This window comes from Trichechus manatus, unplaced genomic scaffold (assembly GCF_000243295.1).
Source record: "Trichechus manatus latirostris isolate Lorelei unplaced genomic scaffold, TriManLat1.0 scaffold00027, whole genome shotgun sequence".
Lineage (NCBI taxonomy): Eukaryota > Metazoa > Chordata > Mammalia > Sirenia > Trichechidae > Trichechus > Trichechus manatus.
The window spans coordinates 22,121,429-22,149,255 of NW_004443963.1; the positions used below are offsets into that span (position 1 = coordinate 22,121,429).

The window sequence follows — 27,827 nt, forward strand, 5'->3', positions numbered from 1 at the left end:
CTATGATGTAGCTTTTATAATCTCTTTCTTTCAAATAAGAAAATCAAAGAACAAATAGGTTAAGTAACTTGTCCAAGGTCAAATAGCTAGTAAATGGTACTGGTACCACGCTGATTTGAATGCAGAGAGTCTGACTTCAGTGCCCGTCCACGTCTGTAACCACCACAAGACAGCTGCCTTTCTAAAATGAGAACCAAGTGACCGGGTGATCCCTAGAAGACCTTACAGCCTGGACCTTCTAAGGTTCCAAAAATTGACAATTCTCTGAAGGATTGTAAAAGGGTTAACTTTTCATATTTCCTGAAGGCAATTCAAAAGCTTTGGCAAGGAAAAATGAGCAGCAATAGGGATTGAGTTTAGACCTCAGGAAGGACTTCACAATTTCAGTCGGTGGAAAAAATGACTCAGGGGGACACAGGAGGAAACCCTGGAGTTTAAGACCACGGAGGATAGGATATGAGCAAGAAAGTAACCCTTTCCTCTCTTGCCCTCCACCCCACACAACCACCCCTCCCCTATTTTCGATAGGGCTGAAGTGAAGAAGAAGAGACGGAAGAAAAGCAATATTATCTCTTTGGCTCTGTATCTTGCGGGCATCCATGGTGCAAGTGTGTCCATGCTCGAGGTCCCTTATGGTGTGGGGCTCACGCATGTCTTGGGAAGTGTGTGCGTTTGGCAACTCTGTATGCTCATGAGTGTGAATCAGTCTGTCTCTCTTTGTCTCTTTATCTCTGTCAGTCTCCCGCCAGAGCTCTATCGCTGACTGTCTGACGCTATCTCTTACGGCCTCTCTTTGTCTCTCTCCATCTGTCCGTCTCTGCTGTTGGCTGTCTTCATCTCTTGTACCTCTGTTATCGCCTTTTTTTCTCCTAAGCTCGTTCTCTCCCTTCTCCCCCTCCCCCCACCCTCCCCCCTCATCCAAGCTCCAGTCCCCCGCCCGGGCAGCTCTCGCTCGCTCGCACACTCTCTCTCTTCTGCTGTCTCTTACAGGCAGATTTATGGTCAGCCCAGGGTCTTTCATTGGCTAAGCACTGACAGCACTTGATTTAACGCCACCTCTCATTGGCTGAACTTGACAGACCGATTTACGAGTCACTCTGCCATTGGCCAAACCGCCTTCGCTCAGATTTATGGCTCAGTGGCTGCGGAGAGGAGGGGGCGCCACTGGGGAGTGACGATGCCCTTCCCCTTGCTACCTCTTACTTCTCCCTTTTCTCTTCCTCTACTCGAGGAATCGCTCTCCCTCTACTTGTTTCTCAAGCCCCCTTCTCCCTTCTGTTTCATTCACTGGGATTGGGAAATCGGGTGTTTGGGGGTAGGGGAGGACTGAAGTAGAGGATGCGGGTTTGAGGGGGTAAATATGAGCGGAGAAGTCTAAGAGGTTGGGGGAAGTAGCGCAGAGACAGACTGAAGAGGAAGAGAGGATAATGAACTGGAGAGAGGGGGAAACGGGGCAAAAGAGGTGAAAGAAAGGGGAAGGCTGAGAAGGAAAGAAGACTGAGGAAGAGAGAGAGCTTTGAGAAGGAAAGGAGGGGGGCAGTAAGAGGGGAATAAAGAAGAGAGAAACTGAAGAGAAAAGGGTGTATTTGAAGGGGTAGATGGGCCGAAGCAGGGAGATTCGGGTACTGAGAGGAACTTTTTTTTTTTTCCCCCAAACCTCACTATCCAGACAGAATAAGAGACGGAAATTTCCTCTTCAGACAACGGCTCTGAAAAGGGGCTTAGAGGAGCAAAGACATAGAGAAGGCGCAATAGAAAGGTGAAAAAGAATGAGAAGGAAAGGAGAACTGGAAGGTAATAGCCAAGAAAAGAGGGAGGGAGAAGGATACAGATCAGAACTAAGGCTGGTTTTTGCTTGTTTAGGGGGGGTGGGGGAAGTTCAGTGAGAAAAGACTAATCCCTAGAGGAAATATTGAAACAACTCCTCCTCCTCTTCTCTGTGAAGACCCATTGGCGTCTGCATGGGGACAAGTCAGGCGCCTCCCCCAGGAGATTTTCTCCTATATCAAGGCTGCAATTGACTCCCCATTCCATACACCTCACTCCTCCCCCTTGCCTACCTCTCCAGTTAAATTTATGAGTTCAGGGTTGGTCTTCAGGAATTAGGAATATTCATGCTTCTTTGGGAGTGATGTTTGGAAGGTGATAAATAAGGGGCTATTGGGGGGTACAGCTGGGGCTCCTATTTTTTGCATGGCCACTTTCCCAAGACCCCCACCCACTCATTCCCTCTCATCTTGAGCCATAGAATGGAGCATTTGAGGGAGGTGGGGAGTGGGTTTCAGATATCAGGAAAGGGGTTCAACTATCCTGGAGAGTTCTTCAGAGGACTGCAGAGCTTTTGCAGCAGAAAGGATTGAAGGCAGATGGGAAAGGAACTTTGCAATCATCCTGGAATTCTTAGAGCCCCTAGAGTACAGTTACAGCGTTTCTACAGAAGATGGAGGGAAATGGGGAGAAGCCACTTCCCCTCTGTTTCGCCTAAGCTCAGTTACCAAGGGGTAGGGGAGAAGAGCCAGGAAATTCAGAGGCAGTTTTCTAGCCTGTCACCACCCCCACTCCCCACCCACCCCTGCACAGGGAGAGGGAGATTTGAAATCCCCCACCCTACGCAGACCACAGCCTGGATCCCTGGGAGAGGAGGCTAGGAATGTGGGGCTTAGGGCTTCTCCTAGGAGTTTTGGCCCCCAACTTGTCCACCTCCACTGCTGGCTGAGAATTGAAAACAGCCAGTAGTTTTTCACACCCCTTGCCCTGAGCTTCCATTAAACGAGGAAGGAAGAGGGGGGTCTGCCCCATAGTCCAGCATACTGTCTCCAGCCCTCAGCACCAGGAGCCATGTGTCTGTGACTCCCAGCCCAGTCAGAGCGCTTGCTCTGGGCTTGAATAGGTAATGAACAAAGATGGGGATTCATGATATAAGGGAGGTCTAAGGAGAGCAGAGAGAGAGAGAGCTGGGAAGAGCGCCTACCACTACCACCATGCCTTCCATCCACTATGGCCTCGGCAGCAGGGATGGCCACAGTCCGTATGGCACGCATGCGTGCGTGCACACACACACACACCAGACTGTGCTGCCTAGAGTGGGAGGAGGGAGGGAGAGAAGGGTCTAGACTGGCCCTTTAAGAGCCACTTAGGGTCAGAAAGCCTGGGCTGCAGAGAGGGGAAGGAGCTGATGTCAGAAGATGGATGGGCAGCAAGATGGGGATTGATGCTAATGGGGGAGTTAAAGCTAAGTACCCAGACACTCAGAGGGCAGAACTGCAGATCTGTCTTCCTTATGCTCACTCCCCTCCCCAGACCAAAGCTGTAAATCTGCCTCCTCAACTGGGGGGAGGGAGTAAGGAGAAAGATGCTCTTCTCTCCCTTTTCCTGTTTCTTCATTACCCAGTGCCCCCTCCCAATCCTTTTGTCCTCTCCCAATCTCTCCTTCTTATCCATGACCCCTTCCCACTAAAATTTCTGATTTTCAGCTTTCCACTAGGAATTGAGGGAATGGTTTCAGCATGCAGGAGAGTTTGAGAGGAGACCGTTAAGTTCTCCTTCACCAGCCTTCAGGCCAGAATGGGTTATTAGGATTGCCTGGAGAGCCTAGTAGACTAGAAGCTCCCAGTTGCCTGTTTCTCTTCCTTCTTCCCTCTTCTCTTTTGGAGGGAACCAGGAAGCTTTCTCCCAGAACAGTAGGGAGAGGGCAGGAAGCAGGATGTTGAGTGCCAGGAGTTGGACGGGGTGTGGGAGCCTTTGGGATTGGGTTTGTGGAGGCCTGTGACACACTAGGATTCTGGAGGGGCTGGTGGGCCTCCAAGGGCAGCTAGGGAAGTTGCAGGAACTGTCCACTTGAGAGATATATGGTCTGATTTCTCGGAAACTCCTGGATCATAATATTCCCTCTCCTTGAGCACACACCCTGTCTGCTGAGTAGAGACAATTTCAGGCCAATAGCCTATTTTACTGTAAAGGCAGGGCCTGGCTGCTCCCTCACACCTCTCAGGAGGGAGCTGGGGTGTTCAGAGAGGAAGGCCTTCTTAATGGGGCAGGAGTTAGTTAATTCCTTGGGCAATTCCATTTCTTCCTTTGCTTCTAGGTGGGACTATCTCCCATCTTCCAGGATCCGTAACCACCCTTATCTTCCTCCCTATACCATCAGGGCCTGTTCTTGGGAAGTCCTTGGCTACATTAGAGGGAAGTCCCTTTCAAGCTCATCTGTTGCAATGTTAAACCTGAACCACTTCCTAGTCCTGGAAACAATTGGTGCTTGAACTCCTGGAGCTAATAACCTTTGAGGCGTTCCGTTTCTTCCTTTGCTTCCAGGTGACACTGTCTCTCATCTTTCAGGACCTACAATCACCCTATCTCTCTCTGTTGGCAGTCAGAGCCTGTTCTTTGGAAGTCCCTCTCTATATCAGAGGGAAATCCCTCTCAAGCTCATCTGTTGTAGTGCTAGACCTGATCCCCTTCCTAGTCCTAGAAACACCTGGTGTCCAAGTGCCCCCTGGTTCCTGAGCCCTCCTCAGTATCCATAAGATAATGACCCTAAGACATCAATCTCATCTCTCCCCTCCTCCCAGGCTTCCCTTCAGAGGCCTAGAATCACCTCAGGACCATTCTCTTTTCTGTTTCCTAGGTCTTCAGGGACAACAGGGAGAGCAAGGCTGGAGTGGGAAAAGGTGGGGGTTGTGAGCAAGGGCTGCTAGAACCCAGGCTTCCAGACTCCCAGCATCCGGCCCAGTGCTCCCTCCCTTTCCAGCGAGAGGTCAGCCATTGCCCTCAGCCCTGGGCTCTGGCTGCTTCTCTATACCAGCTATAAATCCTGTCTTTGTCTCCCCTTCCAGACCTGGGCCCCAGGCAGGCTGGGGGTCAGAGGCTGGGGGCGGGGTCAGTGTGGAGGAGGGGAAGATACAAGGAGAGTGGGAGGAGATGGACAGGAGCAGCTGGTGGGCAGGCATTGGGGGTGGGCAGTTAGGGAATCGGCCTCTTGATTGCATGGATCCTAGCTGCACATTCCAGCAGACCAGCATTCTAAATCAGAAAGCCAGGATTCCTAAGAAGATGTGGAAACACACCTTGGGAATGGCCGCTGGAGCATCAGAAATGCTGGGAGATGGGAAGTTGGAGTAAGGTGCTTCAGGGAAGAAGACTGCTGAAGGAAATGGGAGAATGAGAATGTTGTGGGTGTTATCCCTAATCCCACCACAGACCCCTACACACGTGTGCCCCTGTGCGCACCACACACACACACACACACACACACACACACAAAATTTATGGACCATCAGCACCAGTGAGAGCCCTGGAAAGCCAGCCTGCCTCTTGCCTGGCTGCTCCCCAGCAGCCTTCTTTTGCTGTGACTCCCTTGCCTCTATCTCCTGCTGCGTTTTCTCTGCTCCCAGCCTTATCCTTGGTGTCCGTATCTCTCACCCTCCCAGTTTGTCATTCTCGCTTTCTGCTAACCCTCAATCTCTGCCTCTTTGTCTCTCAGTCACTTTTCTCTAGCCTTGTGTTTCTCTTTCCATCTTCCTGTCCCTCCTCCCCCTTCTCCCACTCCCTTGGACTCCCCATCGGCCCTGTCTCTGCTACTCCCATGGAATGGCCCAGCCATTCGTTCCTCCTCTTCACTCTCACTCCAGGCCTTCTGCTCTGGCCCAGGGGTACCTCCAGGCATCAGGTTGCAAGGAAGGATAGGAAGGAGCAAAGAGGCTCTAAGTGAGTCCCTGCTTTGGTAGGAGGTCTGGGATCATACTGGGTTATGATATGGTATGCAAGGGGGAGTGCAGGAGGGCTTGTGGCAGGAAGTGACCAGAGACAGAAGCACAACTAAGGGAGGAGGGGTGAAATGGAAGAAAAGAGATGACTAGAGAGAAGACACAAAAGGACAAACACTAAAGAGAAAAAGGTAAGGACTTAGGGTTCCCTTTAAGTATATGTTTTGGGTCAGTGTGAGAAGAGAAGCTTTGAGGCACAGATCCAGAGACAAGGTCTGGAGACCTGGACAGAGAAACACAGATGCAATGCCCACCATGAAGCCACATTTCTCGTCTCTCTCTCCTACCTGGGAAGGTCTCAGAGACCTCTTCTCTGCAGTTTTGGAGTGCTGGTCCCTTCCCCACTCACCCTCTTCCCTACCACTTCTTCTCCTCCCCAAGTTAAATGACATCAGCTCTGGCTGCCACTGTCCTCAGCCCTGCTGATGTACTCTCCCATGAGTGAAACAGAGGCCAGTCACCCCTGCCCCCCCATTCATTCCCCTGTCCAGGAGCTGGGGCTTACAGTCCAGCATACCGGGAGTGGGAATGGGAGGAGGCAGTACCAGGAAGCTGGCTGCAGGACATGGTAAGAAAAGAGGGGGCATGCGCACCAGGGGGAGGGAGAGGAGCTAGAGGGAGGCACTTGAGGCAGAGAGGCTACAGCACTAAATCACCCTATGGGGGGGCTCCCTCTGCCTGAGCTCAGTGGGGTGAGGAAAGGATAGACACTGGGAGGGAGGCAGAAGAATGGGGAATCGCCACATCTGGCAGGCAGGTGTCTGGCACAGTTCAGGCTGCAGTCACTTTCCCAGCCAAAGGGGAGGAAAGGGGGGAGAGGGGAGGAGGGGCCTCCCAGGGTCCCCTGGGGAAGAGAGAAAGGCTCACAACAGAAAAAAAGGCAGAGGCTCAGAATCCAGCAGAAACTGGCTAAGGGAGGGAGATAATCAGACACTGCTTCCAGTCTCTGCTTCAGTCAGTGCTGGGGATGGGTTTGCTCATAGCCTGAAAGAAAACTGCAGGCTGGGACTGGGAAAGCCAGGACACCAGAGTTCCATTCCTAGTAGGAAACAGAGAAGGCAGGGCAAGTTCAAACCAGGTTAGGCTGGGGAAACAAGCTCAGAGAATTCCAAATTTGGGGATTAAACAGAACTCCACTCTCGGAACTATCACTGATCAACGCTGGGTGATGAGTATCAAGATTAGAATGGTAAAATGGTTAAGGCTGGGCACCGCTTCTCCCCAGCTCAGACACACGAAGGCAAAGATACCCAGCCCTCTGTACTCCAACTTTTTAAATTTGCTGAGGGGGATCCTAGGCACAGGTTGCTGAACTTAATTGTCAGGTTCTCATAGAAAAGACAGGCAAGACTGGACAACTGTTTCATGCCCTGATGCTGGAGAGGCTTCCCCATGCCCATTACCTTCGTTACTTTTCCGTCCCTAATCCTTCCCTGAGGTCCTAATTTGGTCTCCTACTTAATCCTGGAATTGCAGGCCCATTTTATGAGCAGTAGAGGTGACTGCGGAGAACCTTCAAATCGCATTGGAGAGGGAGGCTCCCCACACTCCCCCCTCCTTAAAATCCTGCAGAGGAAAGGAGAAAGAAAACCAAAGCATTCTGCAGTCGCCGCGGCAACCATAAAACCCCCAGCTAAATCCATCTTGTGAGCTCACCACCCCATTAAGATGCAGGGCCAGGCTCTGCGCCAGCCCAGCCACATTCATTTGTACGAATAAAGGTGGAGGAAGGGGAGGGGAGCAGGCTCTGGAGGGACGGGGAAATGGCAAGAGGTTATTTACACCACCGTCCTGACCTTCTGGAGCAGCACTGGCTCAGATAAATAACCCGCTCAGTGCCGTTTCAGAGCAGGAGTGGGAGATGTAGGAAGGGAGCCAGGGCTGGAGGAGAGCCCCCACGCAGGTGCGCGTCTCTGGGTTACTAATGGCTGATGAGGGAGCAGGCAGCTGGCTTTGGAGGTGGTGAGGGGGGAAACTCAGTTCCCTGGGACTCCCACTGAGAAAATACCATCCCCACCCCACCCCTGGCGCCAATTTCCAGGCGAGGGGACTGAAAGATGCCAAGGAGGCAAACAGTCCCGTAAATTAGGGATGGGGGGAGGATGCTGAGGGAGTCTCTGAGGTAGAAGGGAAGAAATATTATAAGATGGGGAGTGGGGTGGTGGTGGTGGAGGAACGGGAGCAATTGCCAAAAAGAGAGGAACAAAAACATCGCACAAAGGCAGTTTGGAAAAAGAAATGTTTTATTCCTCTTTGAGCAGAGTAGTATATGAAGGTGGCTATCTCCTGATTCCATACATTTCTTACACAAAGATGCCCCCTCAAATATGCCGTTACCTGCCCACTTCAGTCTTAGAGAACTGGCAATTAGTGAGCAGCAGAGAACCCTTAAGTCTTAAGGTTGTGTAAGATATTTTTGTGGGAAGAAAGTTTTGATACAATGGGAAAATTAGACCCAAGAGTGGGTGTTCCATCCTCCATCTTTCTAGGGAAATCCAAATCCCAAAGGTTTACGAAGGACACCTTTCTCCACAACCCAGGCAGAAGCAGCACCCAGACCTACAGCTTGGATGTGAGATGGAAGCACAGGCAGACACAGGATAGAGTTAAGCAGCAGAGACTGCAGACTCAAGGCAGAGGAGTGAAATGCATGTGGGGGAGACAGCCCAGAGGCCCAAGTCATAAATTCCATCCCCTCCCCAGGTCTGAGCAGAAACTCTTCTTCCCAAGACTAGAATGGAATTTTAGTTCCAGGGACTGGCTCTGCTCCAGAGCACAGACAGGACAAGCCAGGAAAAGATCCCACGGGTAGTAAAGGTGGACAGTTAAGGTAGTGGACCAAGAGATGGACACTCCCACAATGAACATTCAAGACCACAGCAGTTTTGAAGCTATAAGCCAGGATCAGGATAGAGAATGCAGCTGTGTCTGAAATACAGAATTTTATAAGCTTTATCCAATAAAGTTAAACTCACTGTTTCTTCTACTCTGTCCCCTCCCTGTGAGCTGTTCTCAATCTCTTTTCCAAGGCTGAAGACAGAGCAGTAAGAAGAAATGGGAGAAAACGCTGAGGCCAGTAAGTGGGACTGGGGCTGAGACTGGATGCACCTGCCCCACCCCCATTCATTCTACAGAAAAGAACTCTCTCTCTCCCTCCCCTTGCTGGACATATGGCTGCTGGGATGAAGTCCTGGCAAAGGCAAAGGGAGGAAAACACTCAGCACATTCCTTCTTCTGCTTTGATCTGAAGCGTAGCTGCAGCATAGGGCACAGAAGTTGAGGAGAAAATATGGCCAACAGGAGAGCATGGAAGAATAATCCAGTCTAGAAAGGAAGAGAGTGTTTCCCCTGTCCTGTGTCTAAGTCTGGTGGAAGCTTTACTCCCAGGACTGCAAGAACAGTGAGAAAAATGGAAAGTGTGTGTGTGTGTGTAGGGAGGCACAACCAGACAGGATGGAGATTTAAGGATCCCTTGTGATCCCCAAGATGACCTTGAGAGCATCAGGTGGGGACTGGATGAGAAGTCACAGTAGACATGCGATGTTTTGAGGGAGGTGAGAAAAAACGAACAGTGGGGTCTTCACCGAAGCAGTGACCACTTGATCTGTTCTTTGGCTGACTGCAGCACCTGCAGAGACAAGGGCAGCATTGTGGGGAGGCTGACTGGGGGGCTAGGGTGGGCATGGGGATTGGGGATCTCCTTCCCGTCACTTGCCTCCCCTGTCCTTAGAAGATGGGGAATAGAAAATCCCCAAGGGCTGACATAAAATGATACTCGTGGAGAGTGTGCTTCTTAGCTCAAGTAGATACATGATATTAAATGGGCAGCTCCTGTCCGGAGGCGAGATGAGAAGGCAGAGAGAGTCAGGAGCTGGTTGAATGGACATGGGAAATCCGGGGTGGAAAGGAGGAGTGTGCTGTCATAGTATAGGGAGAGCAAGTAGGGTCACAAAACGACGTATGTATAAATTTTTGTATGAGAGACTAATTTGAATTGTCAACTTTCACTTAAAGCACAATTTAAAAAAAAAAAAAAGAAAATCCCCAAGGGTAGAGGGATGGGAAGAAACTAAGGCCCTAGAGGACTGTCAATTTGGGAAATTCCAAAAAAATTCAAATCCACTGGGGGAATGAAGAGAGAAGAGGTATACCCAGGAGAAAAAAAAACAAAAAACTGGGGGTTACTAGACATATGTTAAAAAGGAGGGAGGTACCACATCCAGATGGACTTCTTGGTGAGATTTCCCAGTGGGTGGAAAACAGAATCCCTCCCTTGCCCCCAACTCAGGTAGACAATCTATCTGCAGTCAAGGTAGCAGGATGGATCTGCAACACCTGCATATTCTGGAATACACAATTCCAGCTTGGCCCTCATTTGAATAATAAGAGAGAGAGTACAAGTGTGTGTGCACACAGACCATCTGCTTAAGGCAAGCCTCTGCTGGGGAATAAATCACTGAATGAGGCAGCAGGCAGGGAGGGTCTGAAGGGTACAGAGCAAGGCTGACAGCCACTGCTCAAAGGAAACTGGGATAGGAATTGGGGGTGGGAAGGAAACATTTGACTGTATGTGTCCCGGTTCTCTGGAAAAAAAGGGAGCCTAGGAAGATGTGTCTTCAGTCTCTAGTGCCATTCAGATTTGGTGGGTTGAGGTGGACTGCTAATTCTAGCCTCTTTAGTGACCAGTCCATCTGGACAGGAAGAGGGGAGAAAGCCATACCTGAGAGACAGTCTGCTCCGTAAGGGGGACATCTTCACCCTATGGCACAGAGAGACAGGCATTCAGCATGGGAGAAAGCTGAAGTAAGACCTAATTGGAGTTTGGCAGTGGAGAAAGAAGAGGTGGCTCTTTAAACTGAAGCAAAGGGCAGAGGCCCTGAACTTCTCAGTCCTTTCTGGGAAGGAACTACCATAATCCAGTCAAAATTTCACTTGGCCTGAGGCTCTGTGAGCAAAAAAGAGTCATTTCATCCATCCCTCTGTTTTAAGGCAGGAGGACTTAAAAGATGTATTCCACTGCAAGTAATCAGCAAGTTATCTGATCCTCAACTCCCTCAACTTGGAGGTGGGGGCCTGATTCCCTAGTCAGAGAAGACCTTCCCTGAATATCAATATGGCTAGGGAAAGGATGAGGGGGAGCTAGAGGTAGTTTAATGGATCCCGCAAGGCCTGATGGGTAACGACAGCATGTTAATTTGAAGAAATAAACTGCTGCAACAGCAGCCTGAGAAGGGGAAGGGGGGTTGGTGGGGGGGGGGGACCCTCTCTCTTGCCACATAGAGACATATGTTAGAGGAGAAGATTAAACTATGCAAATTGAGCCCACAGCAGTTAAGGGAGAAGATTTCCCATTACCTGGCACTGTCAGCCTTCACTCTATGGAGGTCAGAGCCAGGACATTCTGTGAATGGGGAGATCTGCTTTGCTCAGACATCTCTATACCCCTACAATTTCTGGGGAGCTCTCTCTACAGCCACCATCATCTCCCCAACAGCCTTGGGGCCTTCTATGGCTGACTCAGAGGCCTGTTCTGATATTACCAGCACCAAAAAGGACTCACATTCTGATGAATAAGTACTATCTGATTGAGGGGTGCTGTCCCCAGTTATATAAAACTTTAAAAGATAAGGACAACATTCATCTGCCTCAGATGACTAGGATCCATCCCCAAAGGCGGAATAAGCCCACCTCAAGTTCCTTCAGAAAGTTTCTTTTAATTAATTAATTAATTCAATAAAGATGTATTAAATGTCCAATTTGTACAGACTTTATGAGACGTTAAGTACCATGTTAGGGGCAGAACTAAGTTCCTTCTGCTTCCCTTCTTGGCGGGACAACGAGAATTTGAAAGGGAAGAAGGTTGTATTCTGTAAGCCTGACCCTCTGAGGCATTTAAGAAAGCATTTTCAGCAGGTCTAGCCCTGGAGGGTGTTTTGTGAGTAGATGGAGGGTTCAGCAGAGCACACTCCTACTTACCCTTAATGCTACCCGGTGTACTACTTGCTGAGGATCACTCTCTAGGATCACCCTACAAAGACAGAGAAGAGATCACTGTTCACTGTGTCCTGAAGGACCGACTTACTGGAAGGACAGGGCCTCTGGCCACTCAGCCCACTTGGCAGTTACCCTACCACCTTACCTGAGACCCAGGGAGGTGCAGTCAGGGCAGAGAACTCACCCTCCATCCACGATTTCATCCACAGCCAAGAAGAGCCCTTCCATGTTCTCCAGCAGAGCTCGCTTTTCTACATTTTTCCTGACCCGCCCCAAGAGAAGAGAAAAACCAACCTGTGTGTAAAAGAAATCCTAGGACACTGTCTGAGTTGGGGGTCCCAAACTAGACCAATAAATGTCTCCACCAACCACACAGACAAAGGAGTAATTAGGGTCAAGAACTTTTCCTCAAATCCACTCAAAATCCCTTCCTACTCTCTTATTTGCTGAGGAAGGATCAGAAACAGATTTTTAAAATACAACCATTTTCTAACTGTTTTAGGGTTGATTACCCAGATCTATTATTTCTTTCCTACCTGTCATGATGCTATGCCTGACAATGCTCATAAACACTGACATCAATGGGTGGAAAAATGGAAAAATACACGAAGCTAAAACTCAATCTGGAAGTGGTGAGAGGTAGGGAATGCTTAAGGGCAAGCTCTTTGCATCAAGCACTGTCAAACCACCTAAGTCTCTCTCCATTTCCCCTCACCCCCCTTCCTCACCAGCTCTGCTCAGGCCCTGAAAAGAAGCCCAGTCAGGGAACCAGGAATAAACAGCACCCTCATCCACCAGCCTCAGATCCAGTGGTTGGTGCACGTGGACAGTAACATCTGTCAGTTTGACTCCTTCACTAGATCACCCAAAACAAAGTCTATACATTCACCTGGCTCAGAAATAAACATCCCCTTCCTGAGGAAATCTGAGCCATTCATCCTGCTGATTTTGTGGGGCTGAGAGCACCTGCTGCTCTGCTCCGGATGGCTATCTCTACTGGGTTCACTTCTGGGGAAATGAAGTTCAGAGCCATGGGTGTTTTCAAGAAAAGTATCTTATATCTCTTCTACTGCCCATGTACATGAGGACCAGAGGGCTTCTGGGAGGCAGAAGGGGAGGACTGGACCCCGTTCTACAGCAGGGAAAAATTAAGGGCTAGAAAAGTTTGGACTGTAGCCTCCATTCCTAGGGACTGATATTTCATCTGGGACATTTCCCTATGCTTGCCTCTTCCCTACCTCTAATGTAAAGAATGAAGCCAAAGAAAGCACCTTGAAGGTGCTTCTTAGAACTTTGACAGAGTCACTGGGGAATACAAGAGTAGACACAGAGGTGAAGATTCTACTCCCTCCTAATCACATTCCTTAGTAGGAGAATTATTCCATGGGAAAGACATGCTTTTTCCATCCAGTCCTTCCTGTCAGTATGAATAACTGAAGTAAAAAGCCCAACTTCTTAAACTAAATCAATTCCCTAGAGCCTCTGCTGATCCTCCACAAATCCCTAGGTCCTGAAGAATAGTTACTTTGTTTCCCAAACTGACATCAAGAATGGCCTCCTCACCTTAGCATCTGGCTCAATGAATCGAAGAGGCAGTTCAGAACAGCCATGAGCATAAGCTGTTGGGAGATACAGAAAGCAAAAGAATAAGGTTCAAGGCCCTGAAAGAAACTACCTGAAAGCAAAACCCTCTAATTTATTTATTAAGCATCAAAAGGCACAGGCTTTCACAAAGAACCAAAAGCATAAGGTGGAAGTGACAGCAAAACAGGATCTGTGGTTTCTCACAGAAATTATTCCACTACACAATACCAAAATGTGAGGTCTCTTTTTGCCAGAATGTTCAAACAGAACTTTCATGTCACAGTTCTCTACATGTCTTTACCAACTATGTATGTGTTACCTAATGTCTTCGGTAGAGAAGTCAACCAAGCAATAGCTGAGGTTAGAGGAAAGCAGCAGAGTGAATGGAAAGAGCATGGGCTCTGGAGTCAAGACAGATTTGGGTTTGAGTCCTCACTGAGCCATTGTCTAGATGTGTGACCCTGGAAAAGTTATTAGGTGGAACCACATGAAATTACCACTTTCATAGTTCAACAATGGTCAAATACAATTAATTTCATATGGTTCCCTGTAAAACCAAGGTACTAATGATATAACTCATAGAAGTGTTGCAAGGTTTAAATAAAAATGTACTTAAACAATGTTCTTATGGCAGTAATAAGAGCTCAGTAAGAGCTGGTTCCCTCAAACTTTTGCTTCAAATAATCTGGAGGTAGGAATGCTTACTTTCACTTACCTACTCTCCCAGAAGTTGCTACCTGAAGTAAATAGCTTTTCATGCATATAAGCAGGTAAGTACTACATTCACAGCCTTCTCAAGTGACCCATTCGAAATGTATGGCTTCAGCATAACCCAGAGTATTAGCTAACTGGCTCAAGCTTGGTCAGGTGTGGATCCTTCATAGTAATAGCAGGCATCTCCCCAACCTTGCCCACACCTCAGAAATGCATCTTAGAAAATAACACTACCCAAGAAGGACATGGATACTAACATGTTAGTATGCATTAAAACATATATAGTATCTCCTACATGGAGATGAAAGATAAATCTGGGAAAACTTCCTTTCTAGGCTGGTTTATTTGCTGGGCCATGTTTGTGAGGCTGGCAGGGATCTCTGACAACTTCCTTAGACTAACCAGACGTCAGAGGGACAAGGCATTCTAGGGCCCAGTGCCTGTGGTTTCGGAAGTGAAATCAGAGAGGGTGGGAATGCTTACCTCATTTTCATAGGAGCTGCCAATCACATAGAAATAGAGATCGATACTGCTTTTGTATACCACTGTCAGGCCTTCCAAGAGGGCAATTTCACCTGGGGAGAAAGGTGGAAACAGTGGGTGGCCTGAGATAAGGAGGTAGGATAGAAGGAGTTACCATGAACTCCTGGTATCTAGCTGTTTTGGGCTGAGGTAAAATGGGTTGTAATGACCCCCAAAGTCCAAAGTTGGCCTGCTTTTTTGTTTTCTGGAGGGAGCAAAAAAGATATATAAACTTGGGGGAGTCTAAATGTATCTTCTCCTCTACTCCCCCCACCACCCCTTATTTCCCTCCTTGTATATGAGACAGGATACTAGTCGATCTTTCGGAGGTGAAAACGCAGAGCGGTCACCTTTACAGACTTCCATTTACCTGCCCTAATGGATGTGGTACAATAAGCAGAGCTGCCGTTAAATTTGTCAAGTGAGGCTCATAAATCCAGGGACTAGACAGGTAGCTAACAGCCAACCTTCCAGCACGGTATTCCCGCGTGAGGTACACTCACCTCCCCATTACATTTCTGAAGAGTTTATTATATGAGGGGAGGAGGAAAAAAAGGAAAAAAGGAGGCAGAGTCATTTTATCCTTTCTTCGTAGTCTTATCACCAACCTCCTTCCCAGCATGGTTCTCCCAACACAGGGAGTAGTGAAAGGAAAATGACCTACTGTCAGTCCGATGAGTCTTGTTGAAAATGTTCTTCTCAAAGGCCTTTTGCTCCTTGACACTGGGGTAGGTGTCGTCATAGTACTGGTCAGAGGGAAAGGAGACAGGGTTGGGTCATTAGAGCTGGGAGCCCAGAATGCTTAGTGTCTGTGTTTTGTCCTGGGATCTTGGATTTCTCTCCTTCAAGGCATGGGGCAAAGGATAAATATGAACATGAAGAAGGAAGGACTGCAGAAGCAAGGAATGGGCAATAAGTAATCTATTATAAAAAAATTTTTTTTAAAGGTCCCTCACTTAACACTCCTAACACTATGTGAGAGCAAGAGACCTATGAGCCCTACAAGGAGGCTCTGCTCCCATCTGCATTCTAGGAGAGTTCTCCTGAGGCCATTCTCAACAAGTGCTTCCTAGGAGCTACCCCGTATTAGGGAGCAGTGCCAGTGAACACAAAAGGCACCAGGAGTGCAGAACGTTTCTTTCAGACTCTCACTTACTGTATGAAGCTGAGGAATGTGGAAAGGCTGCAAAACCCTGCCCTGTGCTCTCATATCTTACCTCTGTGGAAAGAAGCAGGAGGCAATGTAGCACATTGCTGAGCCCACTCCCAAGCTCTCCTTGGCAAGGGGGCGGAGATGCAGGCTGCTAAATCGCTCTGCTCTTTAGGGGCTAATCCGTAGCAGTCAGCTGAAGACCTATGACAGGTCTGGCATTTAGTAACTGGATAACTGTTTCAAAAGGTGTCCTGCATAGTTACATCCAATTACAGGGAGGAACAGCTGGTGAATTCTAAACTAATCTCTACCTGCTGATTGATTTATGCTATGCTCGCCTGGAGTTAACACACTAGGGATAGAAGAAATTTCTACAGGACGGGGGGAATACAGAGAGACTGAGAAGAGGGGTGTCCTTTCTCCTCTTTTCAAAAGACCCAAAGTTAGAAACATCACACTGGGGAAGTCAGGAACAAGCTTGATGGTGACTGCAGACCCAGGGCTGGAACCTTGGACCTGCAAAAGAGTTTCCTGGAAAAACCCAGGCAGGGTGATAAGGCAGGAGGGAAAGCAACAGGAGTGATGGGCATGGGAAGACTGCTTCTCATGTCTAGGCACTGCTTTGTTCAGGAACCAAGACCCTGAAGCTTTCCCTGCTCTCATACAGATAACAAAGGAGGCCAAAGTCTGAAGACAGCAAGCAGGGAAACAGGGTAACTAAGGGACAAAAGCAGCTCAGATTTTATCTGCAGTAGTCAAAGTAAGATGGAAGAATCTTCAAAATCATAGTATCAAGGAATATGAATTAACAGGGTCAGTCCCAAGATTCAAACCTTGGGCAAGTCTTTGTCCTACTCCTAAACTAACTTGAAAGGGAATCTCACCTTGGCAAAAAGTCGATCTCCATCATTGTCCAGAATCAGGATGGCTTTGACAGTATACAGGGAGGGTTCCTGAAGAGATACGAACACACCTTCAGTTCTGAAAACTCCCACCACCACTGGAAAACCAGATGCCTTCCCCTCAGTCCCACTGGGGCTACAAGGGGACATAGTGGGGCTTCTCTATGTCCACTACTCCAATCTGGTTAGATTTTAACATTTCCCACCGAGCACGATCAAGGGGTGAGTGAACTGAATCGAAGGAGGGGGCACCTGAACAAAGGTCTCCAAAGCAGCATCAGAGAAAGTTTATCTGAGCCAGACTCACAGAGGGCTTAATCAAGGTGGGTCATACTGTTATTTCCAAGTATTATACCACAGTTATTTTCCAAATTACCCTCCCTCCCTGGGCTCCCATGTACAGGTGGGTAGGAAACGTGACCAGATTAATTAACAGGCACCGCACAAGGCCATTTGAAAACAGGGTTGAATGCCCAAATGTACTTGGATGTTTCTGCAGTCCCAGTGCAGCAGCAATGCAGGGGCATAAAGCAAGCCTTCCCTAAATCACCCATACACTGAGCAGAGGGAACTGCATGTGTGTACACACAAGCACACACGCGCGCACATGCACATGCACACACACGCGCGCGCACACACACACCAGTTCTGAATGCGATCCAGTGAGACGTTCATCTTCTAATAATCCCAATTCCTCCACTACACCCCCAACCACATAACTTCCTGGGACAAACACCGACCTGAATATTGGGAAAGTTAAGAAGCAGTGAGAAGAGGATCTATCTGAGAAACACTTTGGGGCCTGGAGATAGTGAGCAGGAGGGGGGTTTTCTTTTTTACTACCAAGAAAAAACTTTGAGGACACTGGCTCTTGTGAAGGAACTGCAGCCTTAACCTTGATGGTTACACTCAAACAATTCCCTTCCTCAATTACAAGCATATCATTTTGCAAAAGCTGTGGTGGCCTGATGCTCTTTCTCCTCTCTCTTTGCAACTTCTAGAGAACCAGCTAACTAGAATAGGAAAGAAGGGAAGAAAAAGGAGGTAGTAGTATGTGTATGGAAGGAGTTTCTAGCCTCACATTCCTTTCTAATAACATTACTCACCATTGATAGCCCTGTGCTAGGAAACAAGGCTGTTGCTCTGCTACCTGTCTTTCCTGGTCTTATTTAGGAAACCCACAGTACTCACAGTGGCCAAACACAATTCTCCAAGTACGTCTCAACAAAGACTGAAGGATGAGGAGGAAAAGAATCATTGCCAATGTTCCAGAAAACTGCAGCCTGTGAAAAGATAAACTCTCCCACAGGGCTCCAGGTTTATGGTCCCCTGTGAAGAACCAACCCTAGCTCAGGTAGAGTTGAGAATGGGAGTGAAGGGAACCCAGTCTTTTGACAACAAGGTTACGGAGAATGTTAAGCTTTCCCACTTGAATTTGAGGGCAGCAATTTTTGTGTTTTGTTCACTGATTTATCCCAAGTGTCTACAACAGTATTTGACATATACTAAACTCTCAATATTTGCTAAATCAAAAATAAAAGTCTGAGAATAAAGTAAAAACTTCTTGACGCAGTAAGCATCTAGGGGACTTTCTTACAAGAAAACTTCCATGTATAGATGGATTTTCTGGTGTGGCCATATTGGGTATATGACTACCAACTTTGTCTCTCCTCTGATAAATTCTCTTTAGAGATGCCCACCCTATAAACATTACTCTCTGGAATAAAGAAGGCATGAGGAACTCCCCTCTCAAGCTAAGGAACTCTGTGATTAGCAGACGGATGTCATCTAGAGTCTAAAAGGTCCCAAACAGAAGCAGCCCTCCTTTAACTCCTAATTCCCCACAGAAAGATCTTCCCATAAAGCAGGCTCAGTTCTATAGCAACTTAAGTCCTAAATTAACCAAAAGGGGGACAACAATGGGATTAAATTTCCTTAACAGAAGGAAAATAGTCCATAGGGAAGGAAATACTTTTCCTTGGAATTCTTTGGCTCTGCACCTCTACCCACATTCACAGCAACCTTAGAGAGCTGCCCAACGATTTAAAATGGGCATTGATCTGGCACAGGTAACTGGTTCTTACAGCCAGAGTATGGCATCCCTAGGAAGGAATGGGAACCCAGAGGAAAGAAAAATCCTCATGGCCACCAGCCCACTGGGAGAGTCAGGTAATGTCCTTCATGGCCAACAGCATGTAAGTGCCTAAGATAGCCATGCTGGCAAAGAGAGAAACAGATGCCTGGGATCTGGCTCTTTTCACTGGCTTCCTAGGAGACACTGTCCAAGAAATCCCAAGATTCACTGGCTCTTCCTGGAAGAATAAAAGACTGGCCAAGGCAGGCAAGGCTGGCCATTTCAAACTTCCAAAGAAAGGACCACACGAAATAAAGCTGAGAATTTAGGCAAGAGTGTAAACACTGCTTTAATACTCCACTCTGCTAGAGCTGGAGCAGGCAGCTTCTGCTTTACTTCTCCTGCCACCTCCTGACTGCAGCTGGTTCCACCTCAACCTGGGTCCCCTCACCTCTCAGGAATGGGGAGGGCCAGGAGTTCCCCTCATGCCATAAAACCAGCCAGTTTAAAGGCCTTGGAAGCCATTACTGTTAAGGTAACTTCATTTTAAGTTTTTGCAAAGGGCAAGTTTATAAATAACTCCCAGCGATTGAGAAACAGGCTTCCAGGACAATGGACTAGGCTTGACCTTGTAACACATTAAATGATGATTACTGAGAAAGACTCTACAAGTTTAGGGCCATGTTCAAAGGATTTAAAAGGTGTGTCTTCCCTCCCACCCCGCAAATGGGTAGCTGCTAGAAAGCTTTCGAGACAAAGTTCTGTGATGCACTGACTTTCACAGAGCCACAGCCTGAGTGTATAACAGAACTTCACCTCAAATGCTAATGGTGCCTGGAAATGATGTGTAGGCAGACTGGTTTGTGGGAGACTGGGTGGCTCTGACAGATTTTCATGTATGTTTTTATTATCCAAAAAAAACTAGAATGTATTCTCCCAGGAGAACAAAAACAACACTGTATAAACAACTAGGCTGCAGAAAATGAGTCTTTGATCTCAATCAGGGGCTTCTGAAGCCTGATGAAAAACATCAACATCTCCCAGTACCCTCTCCCCCAGCACATACAGGACTAAAGGAGAATCATTCCTAGTGCTGCCCCCTGTGGGCCTTCCAACTGCCCTGCAGCTTCCTAAGGCTTATTAGCAAAAATACTAAAAAAGCAGCTCTGAATAAAAGCTATTTGTGCATCTTGTAAGTCAAACTAATAGACGAGAGCTCTGAAAAAGCACTGAATTAAGACTGTTCACAATATATATAGTAAGAGAACACTCGGGAGTAAGATCCTGCTATGCCACCAGAATATGACTGGGGGAATAATGACTGAAACGGATAGAGAAGATATATGAGGGCTATGACTAATTGTTTATTTGGTTCATTGGGGCTGGAGGGGGGACAAGAAGACTTTGCGGAGTTAGAGGATGCTATCCACACAGCAAAAAAAAAAAAAAGCACAAGTAAAAATCTGGATGAGCTCTTCATTCCCTACTTCTAAAGAAATCCTCAGAGCCATGCCAAAAGAGAGACAGTACCCTGGCAATACGTCTTGATCAATTAGACACTAAAACAAGATGCTCTTCCTTCAATTCTATTTATAAAGTAAAACCAAGACAGGTCAGAGACACTAGAAGGAGAAATTCCTAGATATTACACCCAGCTCCACGTAGCTAAGCAGGTATTTCACTCCCTGACTCTGTGCCAACTTCTTTAAAATGAAGAGCTCCTCTGAGGTTGAGGGCTCCAATTTGTCAGCCACAAGCTTAGGGACTTCAGACGAAAAGAAAAGAATTTGCTAAAGTCTTTGACAGAGAACAGCAATTTTCACATACCACCCAAGGGTTTGCTTAGATTCAATAAGCACGGCTAAGGAAAGAATAGAAGCCACAGGTACCACGAAGCATTACCCAGCTAACACGAGACCAAACACTGGAAGAGACTGAAGACACATGAAAGAACAAATGGCAAGAAGTGCCACCCAGAAAAAATCTCTCTACCTGACACAGATGCGAAATATGGAAAGCACTGTCACCAAGAATTCCTACATTACATATAAGGCAACTAGAGAAAATGTCTCTGAACTCCCAAGACATTTGTATTATAGTCTGGCTCAGCCATTAACTGAAGTACTACTTTCTCTGGGACTTGGCTTACTCATCAGAGAAATGAGGCCTGACCTAGACTGGTTAAGATTAATACGTTTTTTGCATTACACAAGACCCCTCTGACAAGCTGATGAAACCTATGGACCTTTGTTCCCCAAAAAATACACATTCACAATTTTTGATGACTTCCGGGAGTTCAAAGACCTGGGCTTAGAATTAAATCTGAGAGTCTCTCTGAAGATAATAAGATAGTATGGGGAGAGGGAGCAAAAACAGGAAAATGAGTGACACTTTTGCAAATCACCCCACTCCCTCTCCTTTACCTGGCACCTAGTAATGACTTCAGTAAGTATGTGTGCAGCCTTCATAAATTAATGAATATGATTGAAAAAACTAACACAACCAGCAGGGGGAGCAAAGGTGAGCACCACACCCCTCCAGCTTTCAATGGCTGAATCTGGTGGCTTTGAGATGGGCAGGACAGAGACAACCAGGCCCCAAGCTCTTCAGGAATGCAAAGTCTCAGGCCCTTCCTTAAAATTCAGAAAGCCTGTCTGCTGGAGAACTTGTTGCCCAGGAATCACAGAGTCCCTAATTCTTCAACTATCAAGAAAGTGCAAAGAATCACTGGAAATGAGGGGACAAAGCAGCACTGCTGGGAAGAGAGATGAACAAGTAACAAATCGACTGCACTCCACACCCTGAGGCCTAGAGCAACATTAGAAGTTCCCGCCTTTCCAGCTTGGTGATCCAGGGGCTCACATTCAAAGGGAAAGCAAAGGGAAAAATCAAATGGAGCTGGATCCATTTCTTATGTGCCCTTGGTCATGATTTGTATGATCTATGCCTCTCCCAATCCCTGTTCCTGAAAAGAAAAAAAAAGTCTCTGAAAGACTGAACTAACAGCCTCTGTGTTCATCTTTCAGTCTATTTGCTCCCCCAAATCAACCCCTGTGGGAGGATTACTACCCTCCTCCCCTTGGTTCCATCTAGTCTCTCTCTGAAAACCTGACAGTAGAAAAGAAGTACAAGAAAACTGGTAGAGCTATCCAGGTCAACTGGCTATGAATGAGGATATCTGCCTTGATAGTGGGGAAAATAAAAAAGCCAAATAAGGAGACACAGGCTTCAGCTGTGGCATATAAGACTTCAGACAACAGGAAGGACTTTTTGAAGAGATCTGGGGAGGGGGGCGGTTAAAACACCAGAAGAGGTGACAGAGGCTAGGGAATCTAGGGACAGGAGAGCTCCCTCTAATCAATCTGATTTGAGAGAAAGCCTAATCTGCCCAGAATTGCGGGAGGCAGGGCAGAACATTGTGAAGAGGGCCCCTGCCAGTGCAGCCATCTTATAATGTGCATGGACTCAGCCTCCCAATCCATCTTCATCAACTGCCTGTGGGCATTCTGCCTCCCTTTCCTAATTCCTATAGCAGAAGTGATTAGGTAGGCACTGATTCTTTCCTCCTGTTCCATCCTTTGCCTCCTTTAGTTCCTCTTTCCACAACTAGTTTTCTTGTCAATATCGTGACTCTAACCAAGTCATGTTGACAAAGTAAAAAACAGTAGCAACTATCTAGATGAAAAAGACCCTAAATCTGCCATAAAGCCACTAGGCTCACTCAAATATCTAGATAACTGCATTCATCCGCTGCCTCCTAGGGAAGACCTGACTTCTCAAGGGTCTGGCTTTCTGCACATGGAGGCCCCCTCCACCTCTTTTGACCATGTGACAGCTCCCCTAGACCTCTGAAATAATTTATACCTTGCCGGGGACCAACTCTTTCCCACCACTGTGAAGGAGAGGGAAAAAACATATATAAATACGTCGGAAATCTATAACGAGGTCTTCTTGGAGGGCAAGACATGGGGAGAGTTAGAAGCAGCGTCAATTGCTCTTTGGGGGTTTTAGTTCAAGCCGAGGTCTGCTTCCAGCAATCAACCATTAAAACAAGCTGGCCAGAGTAATAGCACAGTTTATTCTGATCATTTAATTTGAAGTGTCAATAAATTAAACTTCAATCAATTAAACTAGGTGTGCAATAACCCAGATGGACACCCCGACACCAACATAATCACAATAAAAATTTTTATGGCTACCAGGGACCTCACCGGGGGCAGTGCTGGCACTGCTTGCGCCCTAGCTGAGAAATATATCTCCACAGTGCAGGAACAAGATTGCTTCTCCTAACGAAATGGAGGGGCCAGGCACCAGCAAGGACGCAGCTGTGAGAGGGGCACGGGGGACTGCCAGGAATGAGATGGGAGTGCTTTGGGGGCTTAATGTAATTGATACCTTTGCCTACAGCAGGGGGAGGGGGCATTTAGGCCAAGTATCTCTACTGTTAGTGCCAAAGGAATTTAACAAAAGCCCCATTAAGATGATTCAGGAAGCAAAGGCCATGGAGCAACATCAACCTTTAAGAGTCATTGCTGTATTCTACATAGTTTCCTTCTCCATATATACAAATATCCGGTGCACTTTGTATGGTCTAATTTTTTAATGAGGCTTAGAATTTGGGATTTGGTCACTGTTTTAGGATAGAAATGTTATTAAGAGGAGAAGATAGAATTAGAAGTCTAGTCTGTAAAGCACTGGAAAAGCAGTCATAAAGTGAATCCAGAGAGGATTGTTGTTGTGTGCCATCGAGTTGATTCTGACTCATAGTGACCCAATGTGACAGAGCAGAACTGCCGCACAGGGTTTCCTAGGCTGTAATCTTTACATGAGCAAGCAGATCATCAGGTCTTTTCTCCTACAGAGCCAATGTGTAGGTTCCAACCACCGACCTGTGGTTAACAGCCAAGTGCTTCACCATTGTGCCACCAGGGCTCCTTATCCAGAGAGGATCAGGAAAAATAAAACCTATGAAGAAAGATTGAAGGATCTAGACTGCTAGAGTAATTCAGCCTTGAGGAAAAAGGGTAAAGGCGGAAGGAGGGAAGAAGATAAGTCACTGATCTTTAAGATTCCATAACTTATTAATGGAGAATAGCGACCTACTGAGATCCCTCTCCATTCACAAATGAAAAGGGGAGAATCAGCAGAAACAGCATGAGATATGAAGCTGAGTCCAAAAATGCAGGTTGGGAGCATTATTATTAAACACTAGGAACTGAGGAAGATAAAGGTCTCTTTCCTTAGAAACTACAAGGAGACCTGAGAAAGATTAGACAAATCGGCTTGGAAGCTACGCCTAGATTACTTAATTCAAAAAACATATGTGACCCGCTCTAAAGCACCTAAATGAAAGACACTTTTTGGTATTTAGAAATTCCCATAATCAGAGCAAATTTTGATAGATGGTTCTTCTTGACTATCTCTAGCTTACCCTTCCCTTCTCTGCGTGCCTTGTAGAGGTGAGGTGAGGATTGAAGAACGTGGTCTGATGAGATTTCCCCAGAGGTCCAACCAAACCAGGAAATAAAATGTGAAGGTAGGAAACCTAAAAGAACTTTGTTAGGCATCTGCCCTAAGGAGTGGCTTGTCAAATATTATCCAGGTAGAGTAAACGCTTTAGTTCAGTAGAGATCTAAGGTGAAATCCAGAGATTCCTCATTCTTTTCATAATCAAGATGGCCACCTAAGAATTAGGAGATGATGCTGAGTAGACAGAAGAGGCAATGAGATAAAAAGGAGCAGCGAAGAAGGGTGATTCTTAATACCCACTCACTGCTGTCGAGTTGATTCCGACCCATAGCGACCCTGTAGGACAGAGTAGAACGGCCCTATAGGGTTTCCAAGGCTGTAAATCTTTACAGAAGCAGATTGCCACATCTTTCTCCCTCGGAGTGGCTGGTCGGTTCGACTTTTTGGTTACCAGCTGAGAGCTTAACAACTGCACCATCAGGGCTCCGACTCTTAATAAAATGGAGCTAAACTTGGTGGGCCAGTATGTGAGGGTAGTGAGGTAAGAACAGGGATTTAGGAAATATCACCTGATTCTCAACTAGGGTTCCTCATCTTAAGCACAGACCACACAAAAATTACTTAAGTAACTTATTTTTTTCATTTCTCCCAAGGATGGTACATAACTAATGCCATTCTGGATGCTGAGGAAAAAGCTGATTCATTTTACAACAGATGTCTGAAAGCATCATGGATTAATTCCCTCATGAGACTCCAGATGAGAAAGGCTAGAAGGATGGGGATAAAGTACATGCATTTTTAATTGGCAGATCAAAATAAATTAAAATGTAAAGAGCAAAAAAATGTTGGAAACACATTTAACATCCTAAGAACTCTGGCGGCCAGTATAGTACAGCAATTGATACCTGTCGGTGCTCTGCCCCCATCCAAAGGTTTATATAACTGATGGCTGAAAGGATAATTTTCCATAAAGAAGTAGAAAGCCCATGATGAGAGAAACTCAGTAACATCAGAGAGAAGCTTGGTCTAGGAGGCTGAGAAAAGAAAAATCTAACCTAATTCTGATCCGACATTGTGCCTTCTTGAGCAAGCCCTTTTCCCTATACTTCGGTTTCTCCAAATCCTATTACATAGGCTCCTCATAATAAGGAATCATTATCTATACATACACAAGGTCGCCATGAGTCAGAATCGACTACAACATAGTTTTTAAACCAAAGTTCAGGGGTACCTAACCAAGTCAGCAGAGATACTATGAATGCAGCATCTTAGGTATTTAATTGGCTATAAGGAAGAAGTGGGTTGAAAGAGACTTCATTGCAGAAGCAGGAACAGGAAGCTGAGATAAGAGAAAATGTGACAAAGACTTGCACACAGAACTCACTCGATTCAGCATTACACAGAGACCCACGCGCCTTGTTAAAAACGCTCCCCAAGTATCATCTCCCTCACTCCTTTATCTGCAAGCAGGCTTCCTTCTAAACAGGAGTAGAGGAGTCTAAAAATTCCCCAAATCTTCCAAAGAAATCAATTCCCTAGCATCTATCCTAACTCTGTTAACTGGTTAAGAATACTGGGTAACTGCCTGGAAACAGGATATATTAAAAACTACCTTGTAATTTAAGTTTTCTATCTACACTTGGCCAACCCAGATGATGAGAAAAAATTATCTCTCTCTTTGCCATTTTGAAAGAGGGGAATTGAAACCTGTTAGTCATTTTTATCTGATGAGGATCTAGGTGTGTTATGTGTATTAGGTCAAAAGGAAAAGACAAGAAAAGCTGCTCTGGAAAGAGGGCAAGAATTCAACTCAAGTAATTTATTCATTTAAACAAGCAAAATGGATCTTATGAACCAAGGGGCTAATACACCCCTTTAGCCACCCAAATTCTCATATTGCCAGAAGGGGGAGTCAGCATATCAGATCCTACAATAAAAGTTCCTAAAGTCTAAATAGGGAGGGAAGAGAAGAAAAGAATAAGGAGTCTAGAAAAACACTGCACAGTCTATGCTAACTCTATCAAGTACTGTATTACAGAACTTTGATGGAACAATGATTCTTTATCATGACAAACATATACAAGAGGGATTAACGGGAAACCGATGTAAGGAGAAAAATAAGTTTTTGAAGAAATGTGACAGGCGATGAAGAGTCAAACTCTGACAATCATCATCAGGAAGAGACAAAACACCTGCACTCTGGTCCTAAAATCTGGGTCGAGTTTGGAGATTTGAGAAAACTCAAATTAGGAGGCGATGCTAAGAATCAGGGGGAACCTGAAGGACTCCAATCCAGTACGCTTGTAATTCTATGTATCCTAAGGACTCCATGTGCTTCCCTCAACTTTCCACCAACTCTATGCTTGCTTTCCGGCAGGGCTTCCTACTTGAATCCGAGGCTTTAGCTCCTGCAGTAGGCCACATACTCATTCCAGAGCCGCAAGAACCTTCGGTACCCGAGAATTACCCGGAAGTCCCCCTTCTCCTCCCTCTCAGTCGGGCTGAACCCCGACTCCCGGCCCCTCTGGACACTGCAGCATCTCCGCCGCCCCTCCGGCTCCTACCAAAATCAGCGCCTCCATCTTGCCCCGCAGCTGGTGCAGACGTGGAGCCTCAAAAGCAACGGCGCCGCTGATTGGCCCTACGTCCCCATTAAACTCCGCCCAGGTTAAGACTCATTGGACTACCGAATGCCAGCTTTTGCTCTATTGACCAGTCACTGCACTAAGTTTCTTAGCAGAAGCAAGGTGTCCAGTCAGAAGGCGCAGGCATTTGATTGTCAATTTGAACACTCAATAAAATGCCCAAATCACGCGACTGACTAGGGCGCGAGGGTCAGTGAGGCGGGGTTGTTTCCATGGGGAACAGAGGAAGCGATTATTCACTTTCAATTGGTAGGCCAAGGTCACGTGATACCGGCCGACAGCTTTAGACATTTTAATCCGCACTCCTCATAGGGGGCGCTATGCTCCCCTTATCCCTTAACCCTGGCAGTTTCTGCCGGAATGCTGGCCTAATCCCTGTGATGCCCGCCCCCCCTTGTGTTGCTGTGACGACCACAGCCAGCTCTTCCCTCTCCACACACAGACAAGCTCCGTCAGGTCACTTCAGCGACATCGTAGAACGTCTGCACAACCACAGACTGTGCAGACGAGATGCCCAGCGTGTTAACTAGATGAACCATGGCGACAGGAGTTGATCACCACAGTAACAGTCTCCCCAAAAGATAGTCCCAGGCTTTGCTAGGCCCAGGGAAGGACAAGAAGCTAGTGAGTTTCTAAAGGTTTTTCTCTAGCCTGACATGAAACGGAATGTTAGTGCTTTGGAGACCAGAAAGGAGAGAGGAGGAGGGACAAAGGGGTAAAGGGACCAGGATAAGGGATGATATGGGGAGCAGGGTCTGCTATTTTCCAGTAAGGACAAGTCATTGCAAAATGAGAAAAGAGAAGTTTACTGAGTACAGAGATTTCACAATGGGGAAGGGTTTTGATGAAGTTTGACTTTCCCCTATCTCTTGGTTCCCTGGTCTCTGACCGTCTTAGATCAGAGACACTTTTCATTATCTCATGTTATTCCTAAAGGGATTATTGTTTTTCACCTCTGACAATTATGTCTTTGGAATACATCCAAGAAGACAGTCTGGACCCACCCAA

At 46.8% G+C, this 27,827-nt stretch overlaps 1 protein-coding gene across 1 annotated transcript; it reads right to left on the reverse strand.

The window, feature by feature from the left end:
- Positions 1-8,991: 8,991 nt before the first annotated feature.
- On the reverse strand, positions 8,992-26,809 carry COPZ1 (COPI coat complex subunit zeta 1). Its single transcript, XM_004373938.2, has 9 exons — positions 26,739-26,809; positions 16,614-16,682; positions 15,241-15,322; positions 14,538-14,629; positions 13,320-13,375; positions 11,941-12,018; positions 11,739-11,790; positions 10,483-10,521; positions 8,992-9,390 (listed from the first exon to the last, which is right to left on the reverse strand). The coding sequence occupies exons 1-9, from the start codon at positions 26,754-26,756 to the stop codon at positions 9,343-9,345; spliced, it is 534 nt and encodes a 177-aa protein (XP_004373995.1). The 5' UTR covers positions 26,757-26,809; the 3' UTR covers positions 8,992-9,342.
- Between the last annotated feature and the right edge of the window lie 1,018 nt (positions 26,810-27,827).

What these genes read in the sequence shown, in the direction of transcription:
- COPZ1 (XM_004373938.2), bottom strand. An exon ending in GCAGCTCCTATGAAAATGAG is followed by an intron (nt 13,376 to 14,537) that starts GTAAGCATTCCC and finishes ATCTCCCAACAG; the next exon opens with CTTATGCTCATGGCTGTTCT. An exon ending in CGGAGCAGACTGTCTCTCAG is followed by an intron (nt 9,391 to 10,482) that starts GTATGGCTTTCT and finishes TTGTCTCTGCAG; the next exon opens with GTGCTGCAGTCAGCCAAAGA.